Source organism: Olea europaea, unplaced genomic scaffold (genome assembly GCF_002742605.1).
Source record: "Olea europaea var. sylvestris unplaced genomic scaffold, O_europaea_v1 scaffold3262, whole genome shotgun sequence".
Classification (NCBI taxonomy): domain Eukaryota; kingdom Viridiplantae; phylum Streptophyta; class Magnoliopsida; order Lamiales; family Oleaceae; genus Olea; species Olea europaea.
In genome coordinates, this window is record NW_019251514.1 from 22,463 (window position 1) to 34,634 (window position 12,172).

The window sequence follows — 12,172 nt, forward strand, 5'->3', positions numbered from 1 at the left end:
CATATTATCAATTTAATTGTAAAAGCTGGATTAGAACATATAAGTTCTCATTTAGATAAAATTAGACAAACAATAAATTTTATTGATGTGTCACAGCAAGAAAACAAGCATTTAACAGTTTGTATGCAGAGTATGACTTACAAGAGAAATCATTTGTCACTGACATAACACATAGATGGAACTTTATATATCTTATGTTACATTCGTGTAAAAATTACGATAAAGTGATTTCATTATATTATAATGACAGGTATACATACGGACCCGAACATAATTTAGAAGATTGGAAATGGTCTCTTGTATTTCACGTGAAAAATTTTAAAATCTTTTTTCGATACTACAAAGGAATATAGCGGAGTTTATTACCCTACATAGTCACTTGTTTTACAACATTTTTTTTACATTTCACAAACATTTCATAAATACAGGAATTTGCTATTTTTCGGACTTAGTTTGCTCTATGGAGTTAAAATTTCGTAAATATTGGGAAGAATTGCCCTCTTTATTTATTTTAGCTTCAGTAATAGATCATCGACTTAATTTGAATGGCACAATAGCCACTGTAAAAAGGATTTCAAATTTCATGAATGTTGAATTATCACATGTGAATATAGAATCTACGTTATCTGAAATATATAATTATTACGCTGATAAAGAAGGCTAGTGTAGTTTTACTTCCCAAAGTTCTTCTTCAAGAAATATTTCAACAAATTCAGATAATTTATAGAATTTTTTGGAAAGTAATACAACTGTTCCCTCGTTTAGTTTTAGTTCATCGATATCTAGAGCGATAAATATTAGTGGTACAAATTTTGAAATTCTCTCCGAGTTAGCTAGGTATATGTGCGTGGACGTTCGCAGTGTGTTACCTAAAAAAGAATTATAGGAATTTAGTCTTCTAAATTGGTGGAGTTGTAATCAAAGACAGTATCCAATTGTATCAAAAATTGCATGTGATCTACTAACACCTCCGGTGTCTACAGTAGCATCGGAGGCTGCATTCAGTTTAGATAGTCGAATTTTATCAAACGTACGTTCAAGACTAAAAGAAGATATATTAGAGATTTTAATATGCTTGAAGGATTGGGAATATGCAAAATTACGTGTTCAAGAACATATTGACAGTATACTGATCGAAGCGTTGCAGCAGATCCAAACATAAAATGTTGTAAGTTTTTAAAATAATTTATTTCAAAACAATATGTAATTTTTAAATTTATTTGTTTCAAGAAAAATTGTACACGAAATATTTTATTAGTGTACAATTTTAACTCCATCTACGTCATGTAACCGGTCCCAAACCTAGAAAAAGGAGGAGGGTTGTAAGTTATAATTTTTATTTTATTTATAATGTAATTTTATAAGTTGTAATTTTTATTTGATTTGTAACTCGAATAAATTACGTAATTTTTAAATTTTTTAAAGAAAATGTTAGATTCGTATAAACCAAAAAAAAAAAAAAAAAAAAGACTCTAGCCGGGCGGCTTGGCTCGACAAGGCATGAGCCTAAAGCTCGACTCGGCTTGACTCGTTGACATCCCTAACTACTAGGTTTTTGGGATATATATATATATATATATAATCGACAACATTTAGTTTGCTTGTGGACTTTATTATTGGTTTTTAAGTGGCTTCTGTCTTATGTTTATATTATAGATATCAAATTTGGTTTTGTTGATTCAACGTGTTTGATATAGTTGTTTTATTTTCTAATGATAATATTGTGTGAATCGAGGGAGTTCAATTGTGACTTTTTGTTTTTATATGATAGGTATGGTATTAAACTGAGCACTGCAATTCTTGTAGAGGAAAAACACGTGCCTATGCAAATGATTTCTTGATAGTTTGCAGTTATGGAAACTTTATTTACTAAGATCAACCACCGTTGTGCTGCAATACTTTCGTCATTGTTTGTGTTTATTTACTTGATAATACTTGTGAATTTTCTTATGCAGAAAGTCTTGAAATTTGTCCATCTGAATTGTAAAACTAGAAAATATTGGTAGAGTATTTTGTGATTAATTCAAGATTTGTCTGGAGAATATCTTGAATATGTTTGATTCATGCAAGTGGCCAAAAACCTGAATTTCTTGGAAAGACTGCCTTGTTTAGCTAGACATAGGCAATCAAGAAATTCTATGTATGGTGAGTTTTGCACAGTTCATATCTAGAATAGGCTTCTGGTCAAGCCTGAATTTCTTGGAAAACAAGTGAATACATATCTAACGATTTGAAAATACATATGTTGCAATGAGATGCCGATGCCATCAAGGAGTGCTAACATATGAAAGTGTTGAATCGACGCTATTTTACCAAACCATTACCAGAACTATCAAACATTGATCTTAAACTGCAAAGTTAATCTGCTTAACCTGCATGGCCGGGCATAATTTCAAGACTAAGCAATTCAACGATATTAAGCACTTTCTTCCTTGTGTACACGATTCAGGAATAACATAGATAATAATGTATTGGAGAAACCACAATCACTCAACTTTGTTAAAAACATAAGCATTAAACAACAGAGATATCAAAGAAAGTTCCTGTATTATTAAAACTAAGAACACGCACATAACTCAACATTAAACTAAAAAGCATAAGAAATTCCAAATTTAATTGATGAAGAAAAAGTTAACATCCTCGAAAAACCCCAAAATCACCTCTATTTTATTGAAGAAATAAAGAGAGTGCATTTACTTGAGACCTTTGAGGATTTATAAAGATTAAATATAGTCAATTGAAACTTTTAAAATTTAAGTGTATTCAATTGGAACTTTACTTTTAATAAGTTTCTAAAATCACGTGGTATTCAATTGAAATCTTTTAAAATAGGTATTCAAATTGATGGTGACTTTTGGAGAATTCTCAACTTACTAAACTTCTGGAAATTTTTTAATAAAAAATATAAATAGGAAATCTCAAAGAAAATATCTCATATGCTCTGAGATTTGTGAAGATTTCAAAACTCAAAAAAATAAATAAATAAAAGAACATCTTTTTCCTTTCAACTTGGATTTTCTCATCTCTTTAATTTATTTGTAGTAATCAATTTATAACTATTCTATATGTACATAATTATTATTGAATAAAAATTATATGTAATTGTTTCAAAACGTAGTATTCCATGTAATCGATTAATTTATTATTTTTATAGTAAAGAACAATACGTGTTTTTAGAAATTATGTTAATTGCATGGAAAAATTTTCGTTATGTTTTCTTCAAAATTAATGTAAAAAAATTATTATTTTACTTGCGTCAAAATTAAATGACGAGGCCGTAACTAGTGACTTTACCCTAGAAAATTTTGTGGGCATCATGATTCTTGAAAATGTCAATTAGATGGTACGAAAAATTGTAATTTTCAGGTACATAATGAATTAACAAGATGAAAAGTATCTAAAAGTTTATAAAAATTTTCAATCAAAATCTACAGAAGTTAAGACTTATATTATTTCTTAACAAATATGTAGAAATACTTAAAAGTCCATAAAATCTATAAAAGTCATCCATTTAAAAAAGTGTATAAAAATCTGAATTGAATACAACCCCAAAAATTACTCCAATTACCCCCTCTTTGTCGATTCTCTTCAATAAACCCTCACCTGCATCGTTGGCTTTTGTAGAAATTCTTTATCCCAAATTCAGCAGAAAAAATTCCCACGGAGAACTTAAGTTTATCCCCATTTCTTGTGACCTCATCGATGTTGGCCCAAAGATAAGGAACTTTGACACCAATCCCAGAAAGGCTGGTAATCTTGTCTTTAGAGATGTATCCACTGATTTTCGACATGTAATTCAATTGATACGAACCTTCAGTGGATAAACGGCACGAACCATTGAAATACACAATGAATTTGCCGGTGGCTCTATTTATTTCATAGTGGGTCACGCCCAATGGAAGGACACCCACGGGGAAGTCGTAAGCCTGAAGAACATCGTAGGCTGTCAGAGGGGTAGTTCTGCCACCATCTGCAGTTGCAATTAGTGGTGATGCAGTAGCGAGAAACAGGGAGATAAAAATGCCGATTTGCTGTGTCGTTGACATATTGTTGTTTGGACACCGAATTTTTGTGAGTAATTTCTTGGATTTAAGAAAGGGATTGGGAAACAGTGATTTTGTAAACATATTTCATTCCACCTATCATTTTTGCCAAAATGAATAATGCTATATAGCCCCCAATGGGGTTATAACCCTCGTCTATGTCGTTTTAATGTGACATTAAATAATAGGTAATTTCACCTTTCATACAACATATCATTTAGCATCACCTATATTAGAATTGTAACACAATCTAGGTGGCTTTAATGTGACATTAAATTATAGATGAAATTAAATGACTACCTATATTAGAATTGTAACACAATCTAGGTGGCTTTAATGTGGCATTAATTATAAATAAAATTAAATAAGTCATTTAATTTCATTTTTTATTCAACTTATCATTTAGCGCCACCTAAATTGTGGGAATACATAGTATTACTCTAAATGAATAATGCCACGTAGACTATCATTTCTATCATTTAGTGTCACATACACTAGGATTGTAACATAGAATTACTCTACATAAAACAGTGCTAGAGCACCAACCATTAGATAGCATTATTCAATTCTCTTCATTTTTTATTTTATTATTATTATTATTTTTTTTTTTTTGATAGATTGACGAGGCATACAAAAAAAAAGTGGGAATTTTTTTTATTTGTTTAATGATATTTTGGCTCAATCAAATATCGTCACATCATTTGTTGACAGAGATGACCCTAGACCAAAGTCATTGAGGCTAGGGCCTCCAATTGAGCCTAAAAAAATCCCGTGAAAATTACACCCAACCAGATTTTTTAACTTTAAACTTCAAAAATCAAATTTGAAAGTTTTTAACACAAAATTCAGATTATAATATAATTTTTAAATATTAACAATAATATTATAAAATTAAATAAAAGTACAAACCCACAACCCACCAAAACATTCATCCCCACCCCAATTTCAAACCCTTAAATATTCTCTCACACAAACAAAAGTCCCCACTAGTCGTCTGTCAATTGTCATTCATTTCGCTGGCGAAGCAGCAACACTGCGCAATTGCTTCATCACCGCACGCAGCGCTGTTCATAGCCGTTTATGCAACAGCGAGGGTGATCGTGCTACACGCGGTGCGATTCCTAGCCCTGCCTATATACCTTCATCCATTCTGCCGGCAAAGTCACGCCATCGCTGTGCGTAGCATCAATAATCGTCCTTGTGCAGTGGCAATGATGATGGCGTGCGAACAACATCGTTGCTTATTTCTATGTGAATCGATGATGCCATATCGATGCTAGCATAAGGTATTAGGATTTGACCTCAATATTGATTGTGACTTGTTGTAACTTAGTCACATACCATCACAGTTAAGATTGATTTTGTTACAAATAATCACATATAACACATGTATAGTCACAAATAAATTTTTGGAGATTTTTCTACAGTTGAGCATAGAGAGAGAGAGAGAGAGGATTTGTTTTCAATTTTTGAAGATTTTTTCATCACCAAAGTCAGAGTAGTCGTCAGAGCGGTAGTCGGAGCGATCACCAAAGAGGTTGTCGGAGTAGTCACTGAAACCGATGGCCGCCTCTGAAGGACAAAAGGGGTAGGGAGAGGATAGAGAGAGAAAGAGAAGGGGTTGGATTTGAAAGTTGATGTGATTAATTAAATTATATTATAATTTAAAATTTAATAAATTGATTTATCACCTGATTTTTGAAAAGTTTTTACGGAGTTTTTAGGTTTTATATATTGTTCCCTAAATTTTGAAAAAAGTCCAATAATAAAGAATAATATTGTATATTTAGTCGTCTAAAAAGCAAAATAATTTTCTTAGGATTATAATGGTAGTAGGCCCTCCATGGTAGTAGAGGGCCCATGCGGCCATAGCATGATTCTTCTTAACTTTAACTCCTTTTGAAATTCACATAACAAGTGTCGATATTCTTAAACTTATTATTTAAACAAATTTATCTTTGAATTTTGGAAATCTAACATTTGGAATTTGGAATGTTAGCTTGTAAAAGTTATGAAATCATATTAAAATTCGAAGTTCCATCTTAAAATATCATTATTGTTCAAATGAGTAGCCCAAATTCTTAAATATTGATTTATATTTTCACATTCATTCGATAAGGAAATTAGACCCTTTAATTTATTATTTATATTAAATAAACTCATTCTACCGAACTCTTTGTAACCACGAAAAGCTTCGGTTTATGGGGAAACGGGTACAACTCCATGTTCGGGAAAAAAAATCTCAATTGTTATTGTACTTTCAAATTCAATTTGTAACTAGACACTAAAATTTAATTTTTATTTTTTTTTATTTTTTTTTGGGAATAATCACAATACATTCTTATTTCTTAGCGGTTACAGACTGAGTCGACTGAAAAATTAACGATTTTATTTTTTCATGTAATCGAAGTCAACATTCTCTATCGTTCTTCACTTTTCACATAATCAAAATCGTTATTTTGCGAATTAAAAATTGAAAACTCGAATGTATTTTATAATTGTAAACAATTGGAAAAGGAAAAACATGAGGCGGCGCAGCTGTTTATAAAGTGGTGGATTCATATTTGTTTTGCAGGTAAAGGAAGGACGATCGTGACTAGTGTTTCATATGCCATATCTGCACACAACTTATTTCTATGAAACTTTTCCTTGTTAATAATACTAAAATTTATTATACCATTACTAATTTGTAATATTTATGAATTTTGATAAAAAAAAATTTAGGAAAAATCTAATAAACAAATATGAGTCCTTGTCGTGCAAGAAAATTCCATGCACTCATCATCAAATGTTGATAATAAGGTATAAATTCATTCCGGATGTTTATAAGTGCAATCATTGGCAAATTTTTAAATCTAGGATAATGTTGGGTGTACTGGAATGGTACCCTTACCAATACTCACAACATGTGGAACCCACTTGTATAAAAAAATTACAAAACCCCCACCCACTCACTCTGGTGTTGTGAGTGTTCGGTCTGTACATGAAGCATAGCCCTTAAATTTAATATATGGTTTTATAAAATATTAATGTTGTCGGTTGTTTGTGTGGCACGGCAAAGATTATTTAATAGGAGTGTTCTCAACTAAGATTTTAATGAATTTTGAAGGATTATAAATTTTAATGAATTTTGTCGATTTGAATAGATTCTTACAAATTTCATAAGAATATCATCAAATATGTTGAAATTTCAAAAGATTTGTACTTTTAAATTTGAAATCCATCTAAATCTTTTAAAAAAATTCTATTAATGAAATCTTTATAAATTTACTAATTATTGAGAATACCTAAATTTTAAAAGATTTTATTAAAATCCCAAATAGGGACACCTAAATTTTAATGGATTTTATTAAAATTCAATTAAATCTCAATTGAAGACACATAAATTTAGAAAGACTTTTAAAATTTATCACAATCTAAATTGAGGACACTCCCCTAAAACTCCTTCCTTGAAGATAAAAGTTGTAATTTTAATGAAGTGTTGAAATTGTAGCTTTGCAAACTTGATTGATTTTAGGTTTAAGAAAATAAGGGCATCATTCAATTATCAGCCGAACTAAGAAGAATGCCGCCATTTGAGTGCTATTTTTCGGAAGAATATGTTTTGAAATAGCAATTTTTATTTTTTAAAATGAGTAATTAAAAAAGAAAAAAAATTATTTACTAGTAAAATTATTTTATAAAAAATTGTATAATTTAAATTGAGTTTCGAAAAAATGAACTTCTAGAAAATAGGGCTCTAACTAGTGATTGTGGATAATCAATATCATTGATTCACTATATAAAATTGTTTAAATTATATGAATGGTTTGAAATTGTACAAAGATAGTCATTCACGTACTATTCGTTTGATACAAATTCAAAACGATATGCAAATTAAGTAAAAAATCAAACATTAAATTTAACGAAATATTCATAATCCATGAGACTCATTACTTTTTTATAATTTTTTGAAAGAGTTTTGCTGATTTGACAAAAAATTTTAACAAATGCTTTGATATAATTTGGGGTGGCAAAAAATGATTTTATAGAAAATTAATTGTATTTAAAATAATCCAACGATATAATGTTATAAGGCATTATATCAAACTTTACGTTAAAGAATCAGGGGCTATAGAATGATTTTTTGTGAAATCGTGAAGTCTTTAATTTGAGTCCAGATTTTGTGTCAATGCCATCTGGACAATTAACCATAAAAATAAAATAAGAAACTACAAGCCCTCACGAGCATGAAGTAGTGATAAAGGAGAATGATTCTATACGGAGTATCAGAGGTTCAAATCCTCACAACAGCTGGAAGGTAACATTTATGTTGGAAAGCAGTTGTCCTGTGGAGACAAAGTTATGGTACGCTTTGTCGCTCCTCCAGAGGTCCTGTCGGTACGTCGTAAAGGAAAATCTACAGGGAAGAGAACCGCATCCCAAATGTCCGGCTCAAGTACGTATAAGCTGTGACCGCATCCGAATTTACCTTAGTGGTGAATCAGATGGGAAAGCCGCCACTCCTCAAAATTAGTTAGACGAAGTTTAGACACTTGAGTTATAAAAAAAAAATAATAATAAGAATAGACAAAAAGAAAAGTCTAGAGCTAGTAAAAGCAAGGCAAGTCACGAGAAATAGGTTGTACTGACCGTTTACTTAGAATTAATGGATGTACTAACGCACTAGGATCACGAATCCCAAAACAATACCCGTTCAATTGTCAATTATGCAAATTTGACACACAATTCCACAAAAAATGAATCGATATTCATATTTTAAGATAGCAATCTCTCTCGAGAAATGTCAAACATATCCCAATATATGATTCGACTATATTTCTGTGACGAATACTAATATATCAACATGCATTATAAATTCACGAATATCCAATGATTCACACAAGGCATAAAGGTATATTTCTATGCCCTATCGGACCCTATGATGATTTATACTATGTCGAACCTATTTTCCTTCTTTCGAATGCATAAAACAGGCCACCACAATCATATAATTACGTGCACAATAATCATATAAAAATAAAAACGAAATAAATCAATCAAATCCGGAACTAGTGTTCAAATACGTCAAAAATCCAGAACAACAATTAAACGTAGTATTACAAGGTTCATCGATCTCCTAGCAGTGATAAATCTAGCCTAACATGCTAAAAAGAACAAAACATAAAAATATTTGAAGAAACGACATCACCTGAATCAATCTTCAATCCTATCTTCACTTGGCGCGATATTGTTTTCTTGTTCTATCCTTCGTTTCTCCTTCAAAATCCCCTAAAAACATATAAAAAAGGCGTCCCCTATGTTCTGGTCAAGTTTCTGTATTTATAAGACCCTAAAAATATTGTTTCCATAAGAGTTTTGGAAGAAAAAGGAAACTAAAATTCTCCTCGATAATTGCTCTATGCGACAGCATAGAGCAACTCTATGCGGTCGTATAGAGTAAAATTTTGAGGCATCTTTGTTTGTGGTATGCTACTATGCGACCGCATAGAGGACAGTACTATGCAGTCGCATAGTACTATCTACTATGGCATATGTGCGTTTTGGTCCTCCCACTTTCATCCTTTACTTCTTGGCATCCTCGCTTCATTCTTTTCATTTCATCAACCCACGATATCGTCAATTGGTAATTGGCTAAATTGATTTCTTGATTTGTTCATTGGATCAACTTTTGGATATTTGCACTTTTGGTCCCTAAACTTTCACTTTGCGTCACTTTAGTCCTTTTTCGCATCTTTTCTCATGAATTTCACCATGTTCATCGTTGTTCCCTACAATTCACAAATGTACAAGATTAAGTCACAATTCAATAATTTTGCTCGTTTTTAAATTATGTTTGTGACATAAATAAGTGTGCAAAAACACACTTATCAGACCCAATTGGGAGCCACACAGTTCCAACAAGTATAGTGATCGGTCAGTTCGAATCTAGTAAGAAAAAAACAATTTTGTTGTTTGAGCTGTACCTGTACACCAGACTTACACATAGCAGCTTTCAAGAAAAAATCCACCGTATTGTGTATCACATCATCCCGTGCCTAGCATCCAACGATTATAGAATTAATGACCCTTAACATTGAATGTTTGTTTTCCATGTACAATCTTAACTGCATAAGCAAAACTCCATCCAAGTTTACTAGCATTCCATTTCTCATAGTAAATATCAAACCCTTAACAGGACAGTTTGGTTTACCAAACACTCCCTACGAGGACATGAAAATCAAGTCATATTACAACTTAACCAGAGCACAACCTTGAACCTAAACAAGAAATCAAATGAACATATGCTCAAAACTAGAATCAACCCTAAAAATCGGGGGATAATGCCTTCACACCCTGATAGTTCTACTCTCACATTATCTACTATTGGACCACATAAAGAGAGCTCTTGTCATCAGTTCTTATGTTGTAGTAAACACTGTAGAATGCAACTCGTGGTCTCTGGCCCTTGGCCATGAAGTTAAGATAAGCTGTCTAAAATGCAGAGTTGGAATCTGGAGTGTGATGGATGTTTTGGGCTTGATCACTGGCGAAGGCCATGATGGCTAGTAGCTGCTTGCAGGAGTCTCCGACATGGCCTAATGAAAACGTCAATCTGTAAGGTTTATTAGGCTTGGTTTCAACCATTTGCGAGGTAATACCTTCATTTCCAGAAAGCAATTCAACAGCTCGTTTGCTTCCCGGGACAGAGAGATGGTATGAGCCAATGTAGCAATCGGCTCTGTTTGATTCAACTATCCATCTGGGCAATGGCTAATGAGGACGTCTCTTCATCTAGGAAGTAAAATACCAAGTGAAGCATTTCTAAACATCCAAGGGCCTTCTTCAAAATCACCATTAACAACTGCATTAACTGATTATGTTGAAAACATAACAACTGACTAGCAAGCTAAAATCATTAATGAAATTTTGAGGAAAAACAAAGGAGCTCATATGCTTAACTTTCGAAATTTGTATCCAGACGTAGGCTTAAGTAAAAAAAAAAAAGATACGTATCTTAAAGTCACTTATTATTTTGCAAAACTTGAATGGAGTTTTGCTTATGGGAAATGGAATGCTAGTAAACTTGTATGAAATCAGCAGATGATTACATGAATGTTGGAGATTATTATCATATTCGTCTTATGTACCTTTCTCTTTCTTTTTCCATGGACGTGCTTTGAATATCAATTACACTATTTGTACAGAGAAAAATGATATGATTATGTTGTTCAAAACCAACAAAAAAAAGGGGTCTATGCGACCACATGGAAAATAGCCATGCGGTCGCATGGCCTTAGGCCGAGACCATCATGGATGAACCATGCGACCGCATGGTACATATTTTTTTTACCGAACCATGCGACTGCATGGTCGCATGGTACATGTTTTTGACCCTTTTTTGGCCGTTTTTGACTGTTGCAAATTTGAACTTGGTGATTTTTCACTTGATTTTTTTGCCCCATTTCGTTCTCTTGGTCGATGGCTATATATTGGAGAGCCATGATTGAGGGAAAAAAGTAAGAAAAACACCTTGCAATCCATACTTTGTTCCAAGAAAAAAAAATCCCGACTTATATTCATATCCTCGTGTTCTTCAAGTTTTGGAGAATTTCATCTTGTGCTTTGGTGAAATTCTTTACAAGGCTTGTTATAATCCTTCAAACCATCTGTTGAAATACCTTGTAGTATCTCGAATACGTCGGAAAAGGGGCAAATAACGTTTGAGGACAGCGATCCCGCGTTCGAACCTTCACATACGTTGATATAAATTTTGTTTTAATCCATCTTATTGTCATATTTTCTTGTGATTTTCTCTTTTGTTTCTTCTCCATCTTCCAATTATCTCCAACAAATATTCCACTTTGACATGGTCATCATTTATCCAATCCTAGAGGAGACTGCCAACACCATTCTGCACTAAAGTATGTACTGTGAGGAAGTAAAATTGGTGTTTATGACAACGATTTATTGCGTTTTTACTGATCACTTTTGTTTGAGCTTGAGTTAGTATAAAATGTTTCAAACTCCTAGACACTATGTTTGGGATTTTGATTTTAAATAATTTTGTGTATGTATTATCATTTTTCTAATACCTGATGTGTAGAATACTTAGTGCTAAGTCATGTTTAAAAGCTTATTTAAAAAAA

The 12,172-nt window shown here is 32.1% G+C and overlaps 1 protein-coding gene and 1 pseudogene across 1 annotated transcript; both read right to left on the bottom strand.

Annotated features, from left to right (window-relative positions):
- Window positions 1-3,500: 3,500 nt before the first annotated feature.
- LOC111385726 lies at window positions 3,501-4,119 on the bottom strand. Its single transcript, XM_023010143.1, has one exon. It carries the CDS (start codon window positions 4,044-4,046, stop codon window positions 3,600-3,602), a length of 447 nt encoding a protein of 148 aa, XP_022865911.1. The 5' UTR covers window positions 4,047-4,119; the 3' UTR covers window positions 3,501-3,599.
- A 4,069-nt stretch (window positions 4,120-8,188) lies between these two features.
- LOC111385729 lies at window positions 8,189-11,394 on the bottom strand (annotated as a pseudogene).
- Between the last annotated feature and the right edge of the window lie 778 nt (window positions 11,395-12,172).